This window comes from Penicillium coprophilum (genome assembly GCF_028826855.1).
Source record: "Penicillium coprophilum strain IBT 35676 chromosome Unknown utg000002l_segment0_segment1, whole genome shotgun sequence".
Classification (NCBI taxonomy): Eukaryota; Fungi; Ascomycota; class Eurotiomycetes; order Eurotiales; family Aspergillaceae; genus Penicillium; species Penicillium coprophilum.
In genome coordinates this window covers 4,721,009-4,742,958 of record NW_026622722.1, presented here as the reverse complement: position 1 = coordinate 4,742,958, position 21,950 = coordinate 4,721,009, and the positions used below count along the sequence as shown (strand labels likewise).

General features: G+C 47.9%; 10 protein-coding genes across 10 annotated transcripts; 3 read left to right on the top strand and 7 right to left on the bottom strand.

The window, feature by feature from the left end:
- Positions 1-88: 88 nt before the first annotated feature.
- trm44 (tRNA (uracil) methyltransferase) lies at positions 89-1,213 on the bottom strand (the record flags this gene model as incomplete). The annotated part of the gene is made up of 1 exon (XM_056674990.1): positions 89-1,213. One exon carries the CDS (start codon positions 1,211-1,213, stop codon positions 89-91), a length of 1,125 nt encoding a protein of 374 aa, XP_056535515.1.
- Positions 1,214-1,905: 692 nt separating this feature from the next.
- N7500_003843 (uncharacterized protein) lies at positions 1,906-2,298 on the top strand (the record flags this gene model as incomplete). The annotated part of the gene is made up of 1 exon (XM_056674989.1): positions 1,906-2,298. The coding sequence occupies one exon, from the start codon at positions 1,906-1,908 to the stop codon at positions 2,296-2,298; it is 393 nt and encodes a 130-aa protein (XP_056535514.1).
- Positions 2,299-2,584: 286 nt separating this feature from the next.
- On the top strand, positions 2,585-3,542 carry N7500_003842 (histidine phosphatase family protein; the record flags this gene model as incomplete). The annotated part of the gene is made up of 4 exons (XM_056674988.1): positions 2,585-2,760; positions 2,833-3,096; positions 3,197-3,412; positions 3,479-3,542. The coding sequence occupies 4 exons, from the start codon at positions 2,585-2,587 to the stop codon at positions 3,540-3,542; spliced, it is 720 nt and encodes a 239-aa protein (XP_056535513.1).
- A 147-nt stretch (positions 3,543-3,689) lies between these two features.
- N7500_003841 (DASH complex subunit HSK3 family protein) lies at positions 3,690-4,145 on the bottom strand (the record flags this gene model as incomplete). The annotated part of the gene is made up of 1 exon (XM_056674987.1): positions 3,690-4,145. The coding sequence occupies one exon, from the start codon at positions 4,143-4,145 to the stop codon at positions 3,690-3,692; it is 456 nt and encodes a 151-aa protein (XP_056535512.1).
- Positions 4,146-5,315: 1,170 nt separating this feature from the next.
- On the bottom strand, positions 5,316-7,867 carry N7500_003840 (ketopantoate reductase family protein; the record flags this gene model as incomplete). The annotated part of the gene is made up of 6 exons (XM_056674986.1): positions 5,316-6,196; positions 6,258-7,006; positions 7,063-7,492; positions 7,557-7,597; positions 7,649-7,769; positions 7,834-7,867. 6 exons carry the CDS (start codon positions 7,865-7,867, stop codon positions 5,316-5,318), a joined length of 2,256 nt encoding a protein of 751 aa, XP_056535511.1.
- Positions 7,868-13,302: 5,435 nt separating this feature from the next.
- Positions 13,303-13,792, bottom strand: N7500_003839 (uncharacterized protein; the record flags this gene model as incomplete). Its single annotated transcript, XM_056674985.1, has 2 exons — positions 13,303-13,689; positions 13,727-13,792. 2 exons carry the CDS (start codon positions 13,790-13,792, stop codon positions 13,303-13,305), a joined length of 453 nt encoding a protein of 150 aa, XP_056535510.1.
- Positions 13,793-14,360: 568 nt separating this feature from the next.
- Positions 14,361-14,756, bottom strand: N7500_003838 (uncharacterized protein; the record flags this gene model as incomplete). Its single annotated transcript, XM_056674984.1, has 1 exon — positions 14,361-14,756. The coding sequence occupies one exon, from the start codon at positions 14,754-14,756 to the stop codon at positions 14,361-14,363; it is 396 nt and encodes a 131-aa protein (XP_056535509.1).
- Positions 14,757-15,841: 1,085 nt separating this feature from the next.
- On the bottom strand, positions 15,842-17,855 carry N7500_003837 (ATP-dependent RNA helicase SUB2; the record flags this gene model as incomplete). Its single annotated transcript, XM_056674983.1, has 5 exons — positions 15,842-15,887; positions 15,940-16,197; positions 16,252-16,612; positions 16,669-17,079; positions 17,603-17,855. The coding sequence occupies 5 exons, from the start codon at positions 17,853-17,855 to the stop codon at positions 15,842-15,844; spliced, it is 1,329 nt and encodes a 442-aa protein (XP_056535508.1).
- A 311-nt stretch (positions 17,856-18,166) lies between these two features.
- N7500_003836 (ribonuclease P Rpr2/Rpp21/SNM1 subunit) lies at positions 18,167-18,835 on the top strand (the record flags this gene model as incomplete). The annotated part of the gene is made up of 1 exon (XM_056674982.1): positions 18,167-18,835. The coding sequence occupies one exon, from the start codon at positions 18,167-18,169 to the stop codon at positions 18,833-18,835; it is 669 nt and encodes a 222-aa protein (XP_056535507.1).
- A 1,170-nt stretch (positions 18,836-20,005) lies between these two features.
- Positions 20,006-20,598, bottom strand: N7500_003835 (uncharacterized protein; the record flags this gene model as incomplete). The annotated part of the gene is made up of 2 exons (XM_056674981.1): positions 20,006-20,236; positions 20,323-20,598. 2 exons carry the CDS (start codon positions 20,596-20,598, stop codon positions 20,006-20,008), a joined length of 507 nt encoding a protein of 168 aa, XP_056535506.1.
- Between the last annotated feature and the right edge of the window lie 1,352 nt (positions 20,599-21,950).

The window sequence follows — 21,950 nt, the reverse complement described above, 5'->3', positions numbered from 1 at the left end:
TTAGGGCATATCTGCTGACATACCAATACCATTTCTGTTATACTTGTATGCTGGAGCGCATAGCTATCTAGAATGCTATTCAGTATATTTAATGAGCTTTGTGTGTTATCCCTTGTCCCTGGTGAAGACTCTTCGTCCGTTCAACCCAGAGCTTAGCAGCTAGCTGGACCCCACCATCTTTAGAACATTCACGCTCAACCACTTCACTGATCTTGTTCAAAACAGCGTCTCCTTGGCCTCGTTTTGCTTGAGAATCTCTAGAAGTCAAGTTCTCCGCCCGCCCCCTCGTAACCTGCTGTCGATTCCCAATTAACGCCATGTTGATCGCACCAGGAGTACGTAACCACATCTTCTCAACGTCAAACCCAATTTCCTCCGCAATACTCATAGTCTTCGCAGCAAGAGATCCAATCATTGAATTCAGAAACCCGCTCTCAGTCTTCTCTTCCATCTTCATTGCACGAAGTGCCCTCAAATCACCAGATGCAGGCTGCGAATTCTGCTCTATGGCATCATCAACTTTCCCTGCAGGATTGCCATTCGCACTCTTTGGCGGGGGGTAGCGATACGAAGAACCCGCAAGTGAACGTGAACAACACGGCACCACAAAGAATGGTAATGGTGACGAGGGACTCGATAAAGCAGCCATTATAGGAGTCCATACGGTCAGCTCATCTGCATGGTCTGATATGACAAATGTATCATCCGGAAAATCGCCGGTGTGTATCTCCACGCCGATTCCTTGGTCAAGTACATCCGCAAAAGGCCGAGGGATGAAGATTCTCTCTTTCAGACATTCCCGTATCTCGGGTGGAAATGTCTCCCAGGACTTTCGGCGGCAGGCGTCAAAGCCTAGGCCCTTGTATCCTTCCATGAGAAGGATGTATACGAGTATACCATTCCCACAAGCCAGGTCCACGAACCCTGGGAACAGAGCTGTGCTCTTCGATGACTGTTTCTGTTCTCTTGCTGGTACAGCGCCGTACATGCTCCTCCATAGTTCGATTAGACATGCGGCGAGAGACAACTGCTCGAGGACTTGGTTGGGTGATTCAAGTTGTTCAACCCAATTCTGGCGCAGCTTTTCTGCGTACTGAAGTTTCAGGCGAGTGTATGTGTTTTGGATGAGATGTGCTGAGACGATATCTCCATCTTGGTCACCTCGTTCAACCCAGTCCAGACTCACATCTCTACATGTGAACCGGCGTTCCATTTTGGCGGTCTAGATGAGCGGATACAGCAAAGAGTTTCAGTGAACTGCTCTCCGGGGAGCTCAATTGGTTCGCTGGGGGTCTTTTCAGGTCAATAGATTGCCTGCCCACGGTTTCATCGGTGTATCAAAGGGTATTGCGTAGAAGCTAACATGGTGGCATGGATATTTGCCTGGCAGAATATTCGACTTCGCACTTGATGCAAGACTGCGAACAAGGCGGAGAGAAAGGCGGTATACTCCATATATAGAAGCATTTATATCCAAGGCCAGAGAGAAGGTATAACTGTACTATAGTCCAATAGGTGCTTGTCGATCTCGTCAGCATAGCCTGGCCATTGGTAAGAACAAGTCATGGGAGACCATCGTCATATGGGCTAAGCTGTCACCAATTTGAAGACTAGTTGATAGTTGACTGAAAGAAGTACATATACTCGAGAAAATTAAAGCCTACTACAGATGTATGTAAAATATCAATTCTGTAAGACAAAATGAAAATTACAACACCTCCGAAATATACATCCCCATACATCCCCATATAGTCCAAATGTACGCGTCAACCCACGGTAACACCCAACAACAGCAGTCATAACTACGCAATACCCAAAAGTAACTATAAACACCTCAACCTCGTAATCCATCACCTCCATACCCTCTCAATACCTCCAATCCCCTGAAAAACAAACCCTTCCAAAATGAAACTGGTCCAAATCTCCCTCCTGACCCTAACCCTCCTCCTCCCAGCCCTTACAGCTGGCCACCCAACCGCACGTCCTCCCGAAGAACACGAATCCCAGCCCCACAAGCACCACTGGAGCTTCGATCTATTCCACAACAAGCACTGCAGCGGCACGACAATCAGCCACGAGGGCCAAGGATCTACAGGCTGTCGACCGAACATCGAAAACGACGGCGCGCAAGCATTCACCAACCTCAACATCGATCCAGGCTGCAAGGTGAAGTTTTTCCGCGATAAGAGGTGTTCTCGACACGCGATGATTGAAGAGGTGAAAGCCGGTTCTCATACGACGTGCAAGGCCATCTCGCGAAAGAAGATGGCTCATAGTTTTGAGGTTTCTTGTCGATGATATACCTAGTTTTGGGGTGGTTGGTTACCCAGCAGACTACGAGGCCGGAATAAAAGTTGTTAATGTTCAATTCATTTGATTGTCGAATACATTCAGTCTGATTCCGTCGTATATGTGTAGGTTGATCATCCATAGTTGGAAGTGTAGACAGGTGTAGAGAAAAAGATAAGCCTGTTATCCGGGTCCACCATGACGCAAAGAGACCCAGCGCTGAGTATGAAATATGAACCGGATTCTCTCTCTTCTTTTTTTCACTCTCTTTCATATTCAATTCAAATCACACATAATGGCTCCTCGATGCTTTATTATCCGCCACGGCGAGACAGAATGGTCACTTAATGGTCGACACACTGGTCTCACCGATCTACCGTTGACAGCGAATGGAGAAAAGCGCATTCAAGCAACGGGGAAAGCACTCGTTGGAAATGACAGATTGGTTGTTCCCAAGAAGCTCGTTCATGTGTAAGAGAAAAAAAGCCCTATACATTGTTGATCAATATCAATATCTCCGGAGACAACTAACACTCCATTTAGCTTTGTCTCTCCCCGTCACCGCGCCCAGCGCACCCTAGAACTCCTCGAACTTGGCTGTAAAGGACGAATGCCCTGGAATGAACAGAACAAGCCCGAAAACGAAGGCGCTATCCGGACTGAGGCTGAGGTTGAGGTTACGGAGGCGATTAGAGAGTGGGATTACGGGGACTACGAGGGTTTGACGAGCAAGCAGATCCGCGAACAGCGGGCTGAGAGAGGCGAGGGGCCGTGGAATATTTGGACTGATGGATGTCCCGGTGGAGAGTAAGTGGTTTTTTTTTGTCTGGTTCTAGAGCTTGCTTCTAGCTATGCGTTCAAGCATTGTGTCGTCTTCCCAGGCTAACATCCATTTCTCTCCTACCAGATCCCCAGAAGATGTGATCCGCCGTCTGGACGCTCTGATCGACGAAATCAAGAACAAATACCAGCGTCCCGCCTTCGAGAACCCAGATGAACCCAAGGGCGATGTCCTTGTTGTCGCGCACGGCCATATCCTGCGTGCTTTTGCCATGCGCTGGACTGGGAAGCCGTTGACGGAGACAACGCTGATTCTCGAGGCTGGTGGTATAGGCACACTCAGGTTAGACTCGCGAAGAATCCTCCCCTGTCGTAGTTATGGAACACAGCTAACGTGACTGGCATATAGTTACGAACATCATAACATCGATGAGCCGGCCGTTATTCTCGGTGGTCAGTTCGTGGTAGAGTAGATTAACACTTCCGAAAACAGGAAGAGGGAGGTTATATATCTGCTGTTGGACATGGTTAGCATAAGTCATAGGAAGTACCATCCATAGCCTTGTTATGAAGTAATGAAGTGCAATCATGATATATGCAACTTACCATATCAAATCAAATCAAAACTCAATCATTGATAAGTCATCTTCAATCCTCATCACTCTCCTCCCTCTTAATCCCCCCTCGGCATCAGTTTTCTTATCCTTATCCGCGTTTCCCTTAACCCCCTCTTCACCAAGAATCTTCGCAGAGCCCATAAACAGCGCGCCGGAATACCCGCCCAGGAAACGCATGTCTGCCGCCTGCACAGCGGTCATGCGGAGTAGGTTCTCCGTGTCAGCGAGGTTTGCGTTGAGCTGTGCGAGCTGGGAATGGAGGTGGGCATATTGACGGGATTTGGCGGCGGACATCGAAGGGGTGGAGGCGTTGGGGTTGTAATTGGGGGTGTATGTGGTATTTGGGTTTGTGTTGAATGTCTGGGTTGCTGTTGTGTTGTAGTCTCTTCCTGGAAGGGTTGAGGGGCGGGAGTAGGTGGTGTTTGATTCTTGGCGGCGGTGGATTGGAGGGGGAGGCATCTTGCAGTATGCCTTGGTTTAAAAAAATAGCTTGGAAAATATGATTTTTGGATATGGTTTTGATTCTAATTGTGTAGATTGGACGTCATTTGAGATGAGGTGCGTTGGTTGTTGATGTGATTTGACCGCGGGATTGTTTACTATCAGGTGATCACGTGCCGGTACAGATAGGTTATCTTATACTTCGAACGGACAGGACATGGAATTCTTGTTTATACATTAAACATGTACTTGGATTGGAATAAGCTATAGAGACCTCGTCGGTATAAAAGGTCTATCGATTCGTATTCTCCATGAGAGGATAAAGTGCCGTTCAAAAGCAGCGAAACTGAACACTGCAGTGCACCCTTCATTAATTTTCTCAGCAAAGCGCGAACCCAGCAAGCAGATCAACACAACTCAATGAACCGAATAAATTCAACCCCCGTTCTTTTGGAATGCGCCAGAGTCCAGACCAGACAACAAAATCAAAGACGAGGCTGTTTGCATCAAGCCATATGAGAGACAAAGAAAAAGAAAAAAAGAAAAGGCAAATGGAGGAAGTGCCCGTGGGGAGCGAATGATGATAAAACAGACAAAATGAAGACAATAGGCGTATACGAGTCTAGATGGGATGAGGGAAGGAATGCGTCGGCGGGTAGTATACATGCATGCAGAGAGATGAAAAGGTGAACAGGGGGGCCGACGACGACGGTATATCAACATGCTGTAAAGATGAAAAGAGGAGGTTGGAAGAGAAACAGCAAGGATAGGGATGTCCCAGTCTAGGCTCGCGTAGTGGCCTCATTAAAAATCGATAATGCCGGGAAACAGAATGAGTATCGATGCAGAGCAAATCACACAAAAAAAAAGACAAAACACGCACACCTCGTTATCCCACCCACACTCCGGAGCGAAAGGAAAAAAAAATTGAAAAATAAGCAACGGATACCCCTATGTCCGTCATGTATATGTAAAGAAGCGAACAGCAGAGTATTAACCAGTGCTTCAAGAGCACGGGACCGAAGAATAAAGTCCCCACACAAAGACACCATGATGCAAAAAGGTCCAAACATGACCAATTTTCGGTGGACGATCATCCAAGCCGAGTAAGAATGCAATGCCGAAAATGGAATTCAATCATGGGAACGCCGGTCAGCGATTGAGAAAGGCCGAGGGAAAGCTCGTCTTTCAGCGAACGGGCGCCGCGAGCCCTTGCCCACCGAGGCTGACCTGACTGCTGTGAGATGAGGGTTCGGAATCAAGATTGGCACTAGCTCCACTATCACCACTCCCCGCGCTGGCGCTCGCACTTCCGGTCAGATTCTGGTTTTTAGGGGGACCCTTCGCAGGGAACGCGTTGCTCACCCCATAGTGTTGCTCAACTTGCTGCGGTCCTCCTGCGTTTCCTGATCCTGGAGGAAACCGCGGCACCGGCGTACGCATGTTACCAGGAGGTGACGGCTGGCCATTGTGAGGTCCACCAGGGGGCCCAAGACTGTGTTCACGCGGCATTGGAGGGCGACCCATTCGGGGGCCTCCTGGGCCCCCTGGACCAGGGTGTCCATGAGGTCCCGGGGGTCCGCCGAATGGAATTCCAGGAGTCTGACTGTTTCGGCGGCTTTGTGGGAAGGGTCGAGGTGGGTAGTCGCCCATGTGGCTGGCCGTCAAAGAATTGGCTCGAGAATCCGCGTGCATCTGGTTTCGATCGACGGCTCCATATCTGTTGGAGGAGTAGCTCATCATGGGGTTGTCCATGAGTGAATCATGGAGACCGGGGATTTCTTGCATCACACGATCGCTGGTGCGTTTTCTACCAAAGTAGCGGTTGAAGGCTGATGACGAAGGGCGGCTGCCACCAGAGCCAGGAGGACCGTTTATACCAAATTCGGGGTTTTTACGGAGCTGGCTGTGACTGGGGCCCTTGCCCCTTCGGCGGGAAGTCATGCTCATCATGTCAACGCTGTCAGGGTCGATGTGAGGAATCGCCATGGTATCCATCGGGTCAAAGTAATCCTCATCTTCTTCATCAAAGGCGGTAGCAGGGCGGGAAGGAACCGGTCCACGACGTCCTGGGGGGGCCAGGAGGGCCTCGGCGCATATTCATCTCCTGTTCGCGTAACTGAATCTCACGTTGACGAAGAGCCAGCTCTCGCTCCCGTAATGTCAATTCAGAAACAGGAGCCGGTGCTGGCTCGGGGTACCCATTTCCATTCTGCTGGGGTATAGTTGGTTCGCCCTGTTCGTCGTAGACAACCAAATGGCTGAATTCCTCAAGGCCCTCCAATGATGGATCGCGCTGGACTCGATTGGGGGGTGGCATCGGCATCGGTCCCCCTGGACCTCTCTGCATCATACCAGGGGGTGGGCCTCGTCTTTGTTGCGGGGGCATGCCCATGCCCGAGGGTGTTCGGCCACCACGCATGGATGACGGACCACCATTCATCATGGGTCGCTGTTGAGGTGCGGAGGACAGTCGGGGAGGCGGCTGACCCATGACAGAAGCAGGTGGAGACTCCTGTCGGGGCTTGCTCTGGTTTGCGATATTGAGGTGATGTAGCACTGCGTACATTGTCTCGATTCGGGGAATGCGAACATTGGACTCGATTGCCAACTTGATTGGTGAGCCTAGGAAAGTCTCAACTTCCATGGGGCGTCGGCCCTGGAAATCCGAGTACATTGTAGTCGGGGATTCCAAGGCAATCATTTTTTGGACGGTCTTGTCCCGGAAGTCGCTAGGGAATGAGCAACCTTGTGCAGTGGCGAGCTCGATCAGCTCGTCAATGATACCCATTATCAGTGAACGAGCACCGGTTTTTTCGAGGAGTTGTGTATGGTTGGGAGTGTCGAAAACAACACTTGCGGGGTGGAAGGCGATCGGGCTGTGAAATATTTAGCATGGTAGTTGATAGATTCAAACAAATCCGACGGAACTCACCCTATCATTCGTTCGAACTGCTCCTGTCTGATGTTATCCGAGACTCTACAGTCGACCTGACCGGAATTCAAAGTCATTGACAATGCCGCCGCCATATCGTTCTGAATTGATGTCGGGATGGAGGAAGATTTGTTGGTTGCGCCCACGTGAATCTCGCTCGAGCTCAGATGTTCAAACTCGCTGGGACCCGTTTGGGAGATTTCCACGTTGGAAACGAGAGAAAGGATAACGTTGGTGGGATATCTTTGCTCAAGATGGGCTTCAATGCCGAGGGTACTTGTGGTATTGACCAGGATACAGGTGTGCTGGGGAGTCACGACGGATTCAATCACGGAGGCAAGGTCGTATACATCTGGCAGGGCTTTCACGCAGAGAATGACATAGTCGTAGGCGTTTTCACGGGATGAGGCTTCTTCGGGAGCACGAACAACTAGAAATCGAAACAAGTCAGTTGGGGGGCTCCAGGGCTCCAGGCGTTGGGGTCCGAATCTCACCATGCCGGGGTTTGAATCGTTCGTTGCCGAATGCTTTTGATCTGCGAAGAGAATTAGCCATTTGACTGTAACACAAGAGCCTGAAAACATACTTAAACGAGACACCGTATTGAGACACGGCATCAAATCCAGATTTCCAGACCAGCGTCACGTCACAGGAGGTTGTCGCCTGAAGTCGCCATGAGAGAAAGGCTGAGATTGCGTTGCCACCAACTACAAAGGCTTTGGTTAGATATCGACCCATTTCTCCTCATGGCCCTCAAAGAGATGAACTCACCGGACAGAATGCGCAGACGTGGTGGAGGAGCCATCTCTCAAATCTGGAAGGAACTGGGTGGGAAATTCCCAGTTCAAAAGGTCCACCCAGAAAAGAAACGAGGAAGAAAGGGTTGAAGGGCAAAAAGGAGATGGGGGAAAAAAAAGAGGGAAGGAGAGTTGTAATCAGGAAGGATGAAATTCAAATGGAAGTTTAGACCCGGGGGGGGAAAGAGAAACAGGGTTGTTCCACGTTCTTTTTTTTTGGGCCGTATCTTCTCTCTTCCCTCTCAACTTCACGCTTTAGGAGAAAAGAAAAGTGAGAATAAGAAATGATTGAATGCGATCAATCCTTTTTTTTTTTTTTTTCTTTTGAATACTTGCCTTCAATCGTGGATCCTCCGAAAACGGAAATCAAGGAACGATAAGAATATTTTGACGGTGCCAAATTTATGGATGCAGACCTGTTTACTCTATTTTTGATACAATTCTATCGAGGTAGGATTCATCGTCTACATCAAGCCATTCTGCTCTATAGCGACAAGAATCTCTAGACATGACCACTTGGATGAGATAAGGTATAAACTTATGCAAGATATATCGCCACCTAGAGAGAGGTTGAGGGTTGGGTATATAGTCTGATACTGGGTTGATACTTGATACTATAATTAACTCGTTTCCGATACCAGGTTTAAATTACCACCTAGTATTGTAATTATGAGCTTTGTACGGAGTACTCCGTAGTATTATATACCCTCTGGAGGTTCTGGGGATTTTCATCCACGCGTTGTATGCCGCGTTCTCTCTCGTCATCTACCTCCACCTCATTTCAGCGTCTGACGTTGAGCAATATAGTACAGTCTTCCGGTATAATTGAAAGATCAGATATTGGGCACAAACGGCACATTCTTGAAATCATTCCAAGGGTTCCTCAGCTCCCAATCCCTGTGTACTCCGTACAGAGTACACGGTACCTGGATCGGTACCTGAGCTTCTCACACATGCAGATGAACGCATCAATTTTGTATCCCTGATCGACATCCAATTCACAACCGGACTGTCTAGCAAATGGCCCATGTTGTACCACTTGGAACAATAGGCCATTTACGGAGTAGAGGGGTTGAATAGCTCCCCTCTTCCCCACCACATTCTTTTTCAACTGTCAAGAATGTTATATTCCTGACCATCCGTTTATTAAAAAAAAAAAAAAAAGAAAGAAAGAAACGAAAGAAAAGAAAAGTAATATCAAACCTGGCAGTGGAAGATATTTGGGAATACTTTACCGAGTAGGCTCGTTTAAAGTACTTCACTGCAAGATCAGTAGCTGCATAAGATAGGAGGCTGATGGAATTACAAGGGATGTTTAGGATCGACCCTCCGCATACCTTAGAAGGGGGGCGGTGTTGATAATCCCAGCATACCAAAAGGTGATCGACGCGCGTGCCGATGTTTGATGTTTGTTTGCAGCGACCGCAAGGGATCCCAAGAATCTTTCGGATATCGGGGATTTTCTTCTTCAATCTGATAACATAATAGGTTCAATTGGCATGCTCAAAGAGAAATGCAAGCGACAGCTGTAGCTATAATAGTAGCTGCAATGGCTGCAATAACTGCAATGTGTGCTGTTACGGCCCAACATAAAATTGCTAGGGACTGGATCAATCACATCTGTATGGAAGAGCGGCCAATCACTTGGTACCAATCCAGACCTGGGGAAATCAACACCATGCAACACAATAATAATAAATAAGACAAATATGTACAAATATGTGCAAATAATGGCCTGTTGTGCAGGTGAAACCACGACAGTACATTTGACACCTCTCTTTCGCTGTTCATCGGAGCCGGAAATCGATAGAACTGAATACCATTCCTTTTGGTATATTCTATTCCGTACAGTGTACACATACACATTCAACCTAGGTGCCAACAGTTGCCTAGGCAAGACGCGTGAACCACGTTTGCGGAGACCCGAAAACAGCGGATCCTCAATATCAGAGCATAAGTAATCTCCCTCAGCCACAATCTATATTGGCCAAGGCTAATGATTGCATTTATGTTCTTTAAGAGAAGCCACAGATGTCATGACTGCGCCCCGGGCCTACACTAGAATCAAAATTGGGCTGGAAATTGCACTCGGTATATATTAAATACCACAGTTTACCATATATTAATCAATCTCGAATGCAAGCCTCGTCTCGCTGAAACCAAATTAATCTCACAGTGGCTCCCAAGTGGCCCCTAGGGTCGATAGAGTCTAGAGCCCATCAGTTCTCGACATCTTTCGGAGCCTCGGAAGTTCGCGGATGTAAAATAAAAAAGGAGAGAAAATTGTGATTGGAATTGTGAATCGTACAGAAACCTTGGGAAATAGGTACTCCGTACTTACTAAGCCTCGATGCTCCATTGATCGTATCAGTGTACAGTCATTGGCCTATCATAATTTCTGATCGACCATGTCTCAACGCTATTTCTCATTGTGTCTAGTTGATTGGGCTAGTGGAGTTGAGATAAACAGCTACATATGTACGGAGTACGGAGTACGGACTTTGTACCATCATGTGTACTTCGTACAACATATGTACTTCGTATATTGTATGCACTTCGTACTCCGTACCTTGGAGCTTAGTTAATATAAATCTTCAAATCACGTAACTGCAGACTATGCACACATTTGCACAAGACCCCTGACACAGAGCCACTCATAACAAGAACGCTAAGCGAAACAGCCCCCTAGTGGACACTGAAAATCCAAGACAGGGTTTACAGGCTCTTCATCCTCTCTGCCTTGTTTTGATGCGCTACCCGGTGCCTTTCCAAGTCCTAGTGTCCTGAGCTAAGCCACTTTGATTCGACTAGGGTAATGTATTAGGTAACTGTATTTTACACCTTACAATCCTCTTTTATGTGCTTTTATACTTTATACTTTCGGTATTACCGTCAACGGCTGTATGTTAACCTTAACTCGGAGATATATACCCGCACTCCGTGTATACAGCTCATAATATCAGTACTTTGGAGTCAAAAACGGAGAACTTGCATGCTAGCGAGCCAAAGTCACGTATCTCCAGTGAGAATTCAATACGGAATCCCAGCATTCATTCAAGATCCTCAGGTCCGATATTTGAGACCTGCATCTCGGTTGATAGTGCTGACTGCTAAGAAGCACAACTGGAAAAGTGATCCTTGCAAATTTTTCACACTAGCAAGGTTGGGTCCTCTCTACAGGTAGACATCTCATACCAACAACAATGGAGACCTTTTGTTTTTCTGTCGGCAGGGACCGTATCCTTTGTCCTTCTCTTGACTGGTTGGGAAAGGCTTGGGGAGGACCCTGTTTCTCTGTCTTTGACTGTCTCCACACTTCCGCGCTTCATCACAGGGTCCACCAGTAACCCAAAGACAGGTTCATGAAGAATAATTTCTTCATGGTCTTCTGAACCGTTATGAGACGGTTTTATGCCTCGCATGTAGAGCCAGGACCAGACGATATCATTCGTGCCAGCCCTGCAGTCATTTGGAAAAAAAAAAAAAAAGCACCGTTAAACATGCCAGAGAGTTCAAATGGCCTCCGCTATCTGCAAAAATGCCTCTGGTGATGTCTTCCCTATGGTGAGTGTGATCTTCTTGAGGCAATAGGGAGGTGGAACCGTCATTCTCGCTGCATTGTTTCCGCTTAAGATGGTAGCCTATAAACTGGAGCTGTCAATTATTTAGCAATCAACTTCCCTTGGTAGATGTCTGTAGGTTCGGCGAGCTTGAACTTCCTAGTAACGGATGGAGCCTGGGAGTCCAACGGCCAAGCAGGGTAATTTTGTTTGTGGAAGTCGATAGGGCTTAAGACTTCCTGCTTCTCCTTGGTATCGGCACACGGAATCTGGACCGAGTCCGGGCTTTCGTTGGGGTGATTTCGAGGGAGCCCCATACACTTTTGATGTTTTTTTCAGGTATATCACGCTGCTCGTCAGGCGTCTGATTTTTTCCTGGTGTGTTTTTGAGCTTGGATTTCTTCATCCTCGAGCTCTTCCAGATTTTCTAATGTTACACGCTTGGATTCATACTTAGAGCATCGTCGGCCTCAGATCTAGTATCATAAGCTTCTCTCGTCTGGCTTTGTTGGTGGTTTTAGCATGGCATGAAGAATGAGAAGGGTCTCGAACTGTGTGTCGCTGGTGGGGGGCTATCTCTTAATGACTGGACAAAGGACCAGTGGCAGTGAAGCGCTTCTGGTGCTATTTCTCGCTGGGAGGTTGATGATATTCGATGGGATCTCGAGTGTTAGCTTCAATTTCCACTGACAATGCATTTCAATGTTCCGGGACTTTACCGTTGTATACACTTAGGGACCAACGCCATCCTAAGGCAAATCCTTGATTTTTAGGGAGACCAGTACTCGCTAATCTCTACTCTGGCGTCCTATACAATAACATACTAATTTGGGGGTACGGTGCTGTATGAAGCAAATTTAGAGCTGCTTTGTGGTAGGTTACTGGAGAGAACCATCATAAAATGTCAGTTTCATACTGCCGATTCGATCATTTATCTGTGCACCTTATCCTATAACGGTTTTTTTAGAGAAAATTCCATTGATGGCAGGGGCGAAAGTCGGCAGTCATTGTCACTCTCTGCCTTTTAAGCAAGCATGTGGATACAGATATATATATCCAGGCTGTATGGGAGATATCAGCTTAGGAGAACACATATAACCGTAGGAGAAAAAAAAAAAGAATACTCATAAATATATGCCTCGTGCATAGCTACCATTAACCTGTCTTTAATATATAAAAATGGCAGCCTCTTTATGGAACCTAGACTTGATGTGCTAATTCTAGAAGAACAACAAATTTCAATATGCATTGCCCATTGTATACCAACGAGATTTGACGCTTTCAACAAAGCAGCCCGGCTAGCTCAATTGGCAGAGCGTGTGACTTTTATCTGATACCATCACCTGAAATCACAAGGTTCGGGGTTCGACCCCCCGGTCGGGCAACAACAGTTGCCCAGTCATCTTTTTTGAACATTTCAGATAATCATCTTGTTGTGTTCTCTTTCTTTTTTTTCTTTCTGATTCTGTCATCCTTGTAGCAAGTGACATACTTATTATCACAGACACCACCAAGAGGACCATCTAGACTATCCAGGTCCCATGTACCATAGTCAAGGCCAGTTAGAAAATTCCCTGATGAAAGACATTTACAGATTCTACAGCGTTGCCAGGACATCTCAGTCTAAGATGCCTAGCCTAGGTCGAAGCCATGGGAGGGTCAGCAGCCGCCCGACGTAAGTGGACTAGATTATTCAATATCTCAATTACATGAGCCCTATAGTCCTAACAATTTCAATTCCTAACAATAACACCGGTTTATAACGAATATAATGAAACAGACCCGAAAGATTCACGTAAAGCCAACGCGGTAGATGAACATTATCGTCCCATGTATGACCGAGACTGTGGTCAACTCCATTTCAAAATTTCCTCGACAGCAATCTACGATCGAGATCGCTCACTCATCTTCGCCATATATCTTATATATTCCAGGGGGTGCTCATCGGGGTCCCACGCTAGAATGTTGCTTGCTTCCATCTCCATGAGCTTCAAATCCTCATGTTTCTCCATAAACTCATGCTCCTCGGGCTCTAAGAGATGAAGTCTTTCCTTCCAAACGTCGCAAACATCGTCATCCTCATATGCTGTTGGCCCAAAGAACCGCCGGTCGATCCCTTGCCAATATATCGCATCGAAGGCGAAATTATCTCTCGCAGCGTACATGATCCAAAAATCTCCACTCTCCCAACTCCTTCGCATTGCATCAGATAGTCGCTGGTTTTCCACTAGCCGTTCGTTCCGGACTGCTTCCTCCTCGCACTCAGCGCTCTAAGAATGGTCTGGAGTCGTTACCCATACCTCATACACCAGTCATCAAGGCCTTTAGACCAATATTCTGGCTTCTCAAGAGGAGGCCACCAAGGCGGTGCATGGAAATTCCCAGTCCACAACCCCAGTGATATTGAGGCCAATATCCACTAGAACATTCCCTGGCCGAATATCATCACACCAGATTGGAAAGGGGCCATTCTCAAATGATATCCATTGTGCCCTAAAATTCTGATCTTGAATAAGTTCTCGGGAGAGGAACCTAGCAACGAATTCGCGCCGAAAATCATCGGCAGACTCTATACCATCGTTCCTTTGGCTTATAAGGTGTGAGATATGTAGCTCCGCCAGGGCTTCAAAGTAGGAGGATGTTGTACTGAACGTAATAGTCGGTTATTTCGACTGGGGTAGTGTCCCTAGTCTTACAAGCTCGTTCATATGTAGAGATAGAGGTCGGTCCACCACTTCCCAGGTAAAATCATCGACCTGATAGAGGGACCCTATCTTGTATTTGGATAGGCTAGAGAGCGAAAAAATGACTCTCGCTAGCTCTCTACAAAGAGCATCTAATTTGGTCTGGCTGATTTCAGGGTTCAGTGCCACACGTTTTTCCCTTGGGCGCCTTGGCGTCTTGAGGATTTCAAACATATTTGCATGGTGGTCGATATACTCTACTCCATAATGATAAAAGAACCCAATTCCGAGGGACTCTCTTGTTTCCCTCCCGAGTGAACGACAAAAGGAAGCGGAATCGTAGTTTGATCCCCAATAAATCGCATGGTAGCCACCTCGCTTCGGACTTCTTCTTCAGGGAACATCATAGCCCCAGGGAGTGGGAACCGCATGACAGCAGCGTGGGATCTTTCAACATTCATCTGCAGGGCGGTGTTAAAAGCGCTTGTCTGCCAGATTGTAAATTTGACAGGATCACTAGCCTGCATGTGCTTGAGAAGGAAGTTTCCAATCTTCTCGATTATCTCGAGATCGAGAATGTAGATTGCCCAGGCATCGGCGACTCTGTCGCTTGTTTCCGAGGCAGCATCATCGTAGCACATCCGTACTTCCATTTTGGCGTCGAATCGTAGAGGGAATCAAAATATTGTATGAAATGTAGAGTCGAATCGACACTTGTTGGCTTTCTGGACGTTTTTTAGACCACTGTGTGGCTGAAGTGGCTGTACTTTTTACTATGGTGATACCATAGTGAATGACATTCGTACTTCAAAATGGATGCCAGGAACTGAGCTAGATCGGGAATGAGCGCTGTGCCAGTAGTGAAATCGCTGTGTCAATAGTGCTCTACAAGATGTATTGTTGATGGTGCTGGAATGTATACGTATAAGGGCCTTCAGTAATCCCGGTAAGGAATTAGGCCGCTACCTACTCCCGATGGATTGTATAAGAGCATTGAGCATGTATATATTCTATACATTGTCGTGTGTGTTCTGTCGCCACCGCTTCTAGCAGTGGCCAGCGTATCTCACCAAGCACATACCTTCCCCAGATCAACATGGTCGAATTAGGAAAAATCGCATCATCGAGACAAGAATCGCGTGGACGACGACGAAAGTTGCTACGAAGGCTGTGCAAGTCAGATTGGGACTACGACCACTAACTACATACTAAATTCAGCCTGTAGGACACTGCATGGTGGGAGGTTATTCCTGGGATCCTAGAGCTACAGGTAGACCAGATCCAACAGATATGGGCAAATCACGACGAACACAGATGATTGGAGATTGAATTCGGGTGTCTTTGTCCACTCTGACTGGCTTGGCAGGGTCTTCACCCCATCTGATTGAAACCATGCCCGCAGGGCGGTGCATATTTTTTATCTGATTGTCTTCGGATTTGAGTTGTCTTGCAGACGCCGATGACTAAGACATCGCAAATCCACATTGAGGCCCCAAGATTCCCGTCAGATACGGTCAGGATACAGTTGAACAGTTGTGCAGGGCTAACCCATTCTTGCTTCCATTGCTGCTTCGAATACATGGAAGGGTTGTGCCTCACCTCAACCCCACGGGAGGGCAGAGGGCAGAGGTAGCGCCCAACGGCGGAGAAAAACATATCAAAACCCGAGCTATTGCGCCATAACAATTGGAAAGAGAAAAAGAAATTTCACATCAACAGAGTTTTCACCTAGACGTGTCTAAGCCATGTAGGTGGTGGAGTCAACACCGGCCTCGGGGTACTCACTGTGAAGATGGTTAGAATTTTGTCAAATGTTTGGAATGGAAGAAGACTTACGGAAGGGCAACCTCGAAGCGCTTCTCAATCTCCTTAAGAACCTTCTCGTCATCCTCGTTGCTGACAAAGGAGATAGAAAGACCCTTAGTACCGAAACGACCAGCACGGCCAACACGGTGCAGGTAAGAGTCAGCGTCGGCGGGAAGATCGTAGTTGATGGCAAGGTTAATGCGCTCGATATCAATACCACGGCCGAAGACATCAGTGGCAACACAGATGCGCTTGTTGAACTCCTTGAACTCCTTGTAGCGCTTGATACTAGATGGAGGTCAGCAAATTGCTGCGGCCAATGCCAAAGTGGGTTGAACTTACCGCTCCTCCTGGCTGACACCGGAGTGAACTGCAATACTGGGGAAATTGCACTCGCGCAACAGTTTGTCGAGCTCGTTGGCACGCTGGGTGCTCTTAACGAAGATGATCACCTGGTTGAACTCCAGGTTGTCCAAAAGCTCATTCAACTTGCGGTTCTTCTCCTTTTCGTCGAGCTTGATGTAGTACTGCTGCAATCCGTGGAGGGTGAGCTTGGTATCATCATCGACATAGACCTCCAGCGGGTTGCGCATAAACTTCTTGCAAATAGGGCGAATCTCCTGGGAGAGGGTGGCACTGAACATCATGACCTGCTTATCGGCGGGGGTGGCACGGAAAATTTCCTGGACGTCACGGCGCATGTCTGAGGGAGGGTGTTAGTCGTAGGTGACAATCGAGTCGTATTTTGCATCAACATACCGATCTGGTCAAGCATCTTGTCACACTCGTCGAGAACAAAGGCCTTCACGTTGCGCAAGGACAATTTCTTGTCACGGACCAGGGCGTTCAGACGACCGGGAGTGGCGACCACAATGTTGGGGTGGGTGTCCTTGTTGGACAGGAGTTCGATGTCCTTCTGGATCGGGGTACCACCGTAAAAGACGGCAGTCTTAACGTCGGGCAAGTACTTAGAGAAACGGGCGTACTCGTTCTTGATCTGATAAGCAAGCTCACGGGTGTGGCACATGACCAGGATCTGGCACTCGCCAGGAACGGGCTCCAATTGGTGAAGGGTGGTGAGAACGAAGACCGCGGTCTTACCGAGACCGGACTTGGCCTGGCAAAGAACATCGACGTTCAAGATCGAGGTAGGAATGCAGACTTGTTGGACTGTTGGAAGGCGGAGCCGATGTTAGATTGAGTTCGACGAAATAAGAAGCAGAAAAGGATTCGTCTCGCAATATCCGTCCATCCCCCCGACAACATCAAATTGATGCGCGGGCGGTCATCTTTCAACGCTTGATCAAACCACAATGACTGTATCTCACTCAAAAGACATGCTTTTTGTGGATATCCTATCATATTCTGCAGACAACATGAGGTGCGTCTCACAATGAGGCAATGTGACAGATATAACAGTCACAGTCTTCTATCGCGTGCACCAATATCCACAAATACGTGGGAGTTGGGGGATGAAGGCTCGGGCTTAAGCGCAAGAGCGGCACATGACCAAACGCATATGTCTTGTGAGAGATATTGTCCATTTTCAGGAGCAACAATCCTCATGTCGTCTGCAGATTCGAAACACGACTGATTGCCAAAAACCGACAGAAGAATCTTCCCGCGAGGATGGACGGACGTTGGAGATTGGAGAAATGGAGGAACGCTTGTGGGAATAATGAGTTAGACTAACCCTCCGATGGATGTTCGAAGCCGCAGTCGGTGATGGCGCGCAGAAGTTCACCCTTCAGCAGGAAGTCGCGGAAACCGGTAGAGTGGATACCGACGTAGCTGCCCTTCTTGTCGGGACGGCCACCGGTAACAGTCAAGTCGCCCTGCTTGTCGGCATCGCCATTGGTGGCGGCAGGCGCAGCAGTGGTGGCCGGTGCTGTGGTGGTCTGAAGCTCCTCATCAGAGTAGTCGATAAGATCCTCCTCGTGAGACATGACGACGTGAATAAGCGAGGGAGAAAGGAGATAAAAGTATTTCAAAAGAGAGGGTTGATGTGGGAGATGAAATGAAGAGAAGACAAAGGTAGTAAGAGAAGATAATGGACCGTGGTGGCAGGTCTCGATAACAAAGGTGCGCAGGGGAAGAAGTCGCAAGGCGGTAGGACGAAGACCTCACCAAGGGATTATCACGTGGTTATTCAGCCTCACCGCTTTGGGCCTAGCGTCAATGGGAAGCTTTTCTCGAATTGCAGGTCGCAGCAAACTGGAATCTTGAGATCCACTTGTTGATCCGTCGAATGTTCGAGATGGCAAAAGCCAAAGGCAAGAAGGAAGCTAAGAATCCCAAGAACTCTCAGAGCCATATTCGAGCACGGCTGGATTATCTACACCAAGCCGCCGCATATTTCCAGGGCAAATCTACACTCGCCAAGCGTCAGAACGCCCAAATTCACGGCAATGAAGAGAACTCTGTTGCTAGTCATGTCAGCTCAGGGGGAGATGGTCATATGGTAGATACCAATCAAAAAGTCTGCTCCATCAATCAAAAGGAGACTCAAGAGCCATTGAGAAACCTCTCAAGGGTATGTGTATCACATTTACGCGCCGTTGCAATGAAAACGCAGATTCGGCTTCCGGTCACATTGAAAAGATCAGTTTGCAAGCGCTGTGATACCCTCTTAACGCCGGGAGTGACTTGTTCGCATGAAACCAGAAATGCAAGTCGTGGCGGCAAGAAGCCATGGGCCGATGTATTGGTCGTCAAGTGCCTGTCATGCGGGACTGAAAAACGATTCCCCCAGACGGCGAAACGTGGGAAAAAGCTCGTTCAACGACGCAAGGAGAAAGATTTGGCCTTGTTACGCAATGTGAATGCACCCAATGTTGATACCTCGGCGGCCTCGCAGAGAGAAGCAGTCAAATTACGTGAAGAGGACGTAGCTATGTTGGATGCTGGGGATGTCCCGGTGACATGAGTAGCACCCGCCAGATTCGTCCACTACGTGTGGGGTCACTTCCCTACGTGGAATCTTACACACTGCGCCTTCTGTGGTGTAATGCGGAACACAAAACCCCGTGCGGTTACACTTTCAGGGTCGACGCACCCCAGCACCATTGTACTCGTTTTTGTGATATCAGCACCATGAACAACGGCGCCTTGGCGGAGACAGTTGACCGCGCTTTTGATCAGCTTTTACAATGAGCTCTCAGCTAGAATGACCAGGGTTTCCCTCAAACCAGGGCAACTATGCCCACATGATCGCCAGAATAAGTCTCAAAGCCGGTGAGCAGCCTTAATAGACCTGCAGCGACCACATTGCCGACCTTGGTATTCAAATCACAGGCCTTGATATTTCAATGTTCGAGTCAACATTGGAGGAGCCAACGCAATGCAACGTACGATTTAATCGTTTTGAAGAAACTGTTCCTAATTATATTTCAGAACACCGTAAGACAAGCTGTAATCATCCCAGCGTTGGACATGGGCCAATATCAGCGCAAAAAAAGAAAAGAAAAGAAAATCAGAGAAATGTACACGCAACATGCAGAGAGGGGAATCGAAACGATAGGGAAAATAGCAGAAGCATCAAATCAAACAAGAAGACATAAAGACAAGTCGTGTTTATACGCTTGAAACATTTAAAAATCCTTCATGATAGTCATCAAATTTCATGGATTTCCAGTACCGGGTGAAATACGAGTTGCCATGACCGCCTTCGACACAGGTCAAGCAGTCGCGAAAATACTTTAGTCCTTCGAGGTCGCATGCTCAACAGCGGAGTCTCGCCTCAAAGCTGCCTTGCGGCATGCAGCTTTTTCAGCCAATTGTTTCATAAAGAAGATACACAGACCAATGAGATGTGGCATATATGAATGCCGTATCTGACGCGCATTCAAGAAAAGAGTCCGTGAGGACACATTCGATATATAAGTTTTTTTTGTTTTCTTTTGTTCTGTCGGCTTTGATATGTTCTGGTTTGGGTACTTGTGTGGAGAGAATATAGATGTGTATCGGTCTGACCATCCAGTGGTCGAATAAAGTGAGATGTGAAGAGCGCATGACCGTACATGGTCTCTTGGAGCGCTTCAATATAATAGGTTTGCATTCGAAGGAAGTATTTGGAGGGGTTGTGTATGGTAAGATATCATCGTCGGCGCCGAGAACTCTGGTCAATGCGGTGATCTAGGTTCTCGATTCGGCCACGAAATGACTTGACGATATCACGGATATGAGCGATCTTCGCCAGCTCATTGTCCAACTCGTCGATGGAGGCCAAGATTTCGCGGGTGCGGGCAATTTCGGCATCGGCATTTCGAATGACGTTTCCCGCGCGGTCGTAGGTGTTTTGTATAGAGCGCTGCATTTGATCTTCGAGCTAGCAAGGATATCTCATGTTAATACAACTGCGATTTTCCGGTGATATGGACATGCGGTCAAGAACCGTGGGAGGGGTAAACATACATATTCGATCCGGTGACTGATCTGAGCCTGCAACCCGTCCAACTGGTGCGATAATGCGCGTAGGCTCATAGGGTCGAGCAGCAAACGGCCCTGGCTGCTGGCAGCGCTGGTTGCGCGCGAGCTGGAATTGCTGGTTCTTCCGGTGCCTCTGCCCCTGGCCACCCCATTGCCAGGATGGCCGCCTTGCAAGGCAATCTGCTGCTGCTGTCGGAGGATCTGGATCTCGGAGGAAGTGAGACCAAGCGAAGTGTCGGGAATCGAGGCTGAGACGGACATTTGGTCCCGGCAGAGACATGCTCCGACCGCGACAGTCTACGATGCGCCGATCAAACTCGATGTGAGACCAAACGGACCACAGGTCATGATGGAGGATGGAATGTGTAGAGATAATCGGTTGCGATATACTGCAGTCGAACCGGGGACATGCAACTATTGACGGCTAAAGAGGGGAGGGAAGCTTCTTTTTTTTCCCTCATGAGGAGAAATCAGAAAGGAAAAAAAAGAGGCGGAGAAAGCAGGTGTGAGCCGCTGTGAGTTTGGCGGCAACTAAACAGCGCGCGGCTCGAGGGAAGCCACTTACACTCTCTGGCGAAGAGGCTAGTGAGATTTCTCTTTTATATGTTCTGGAGCACAAGGCTCAGGCGGAAATATGACACCTCGGACCTCCCCATAAAGAGGGGCTTGAAAATGGGTCGAAAATCAAGAAAAAGCAATATCAAGTGCATTAGGTGTGTCTTATTTTGATGTTTTATGGTGTTTTCTCTTGTCACATTCTTCAAGTACTACTTTGATTCAGGTTTATATTGCATACTGCGAGGCTAAATGCTGGGCTCTGCACCTATCTCGATGTGGGAGAATCAAGAGGCTCTGCAGTATGTCTACCATAGATAAGAGAATCGAGAGCAACTTCAATAATATACATATATATGTATATATACAGTAATAATGACCATTCTATTGGTTTGAATATCAATCAATATAGATGTACAAAGTACGATGTCGTTGTAGTTCCAGTACTGAACCATGGATACACTCTCCACTTAGTGTCGCTACGGACAACGACAGTGACCAGGCAGGAATTAATTTTGATTGGCAGCTGAGAGCACCGCCTAGGGTTCCGCCTTGTATGGAGCTGTGTATGTGACCAGTGAGCTCATTTTCTGCCTGCCAAAAATATCCACTTAACCCTGGAAGTCTTCCATGGTCACTGCGCCGCTCTGTACTTTAACTTCAACTTCTTTCGCTCTACTACCACACCCAACATTAGCTGCCTAGTGAGACTGTAGCCCGCAATTTTACTTGACACACCGCTTCTTTATACACCTTCTCGCATTCGGCCTGTTAGCGTCACCCAATCCCAACCCCGGACGCCTGCAGTCTCGACCTGACGGCCCGACGCGATCAATCCAGTCGGGGCGACCTGCCGCACTGATCGCCAGTCATTCTGCGAACCAGTGAAACCAGCCATTCTTATTGCGCGCTTTCCTTTCTAATCTGCGCCTCGAATCCTTGTCCCCAACCACATCATTCACGTGCGACGCCCACAGAGCCCAGACGTTTCTGCCGGTGCCTAATTTGCGAAATTGATTCGACAAGAGCTCGTGGAACTTATCGGATTCCGCAGCTAG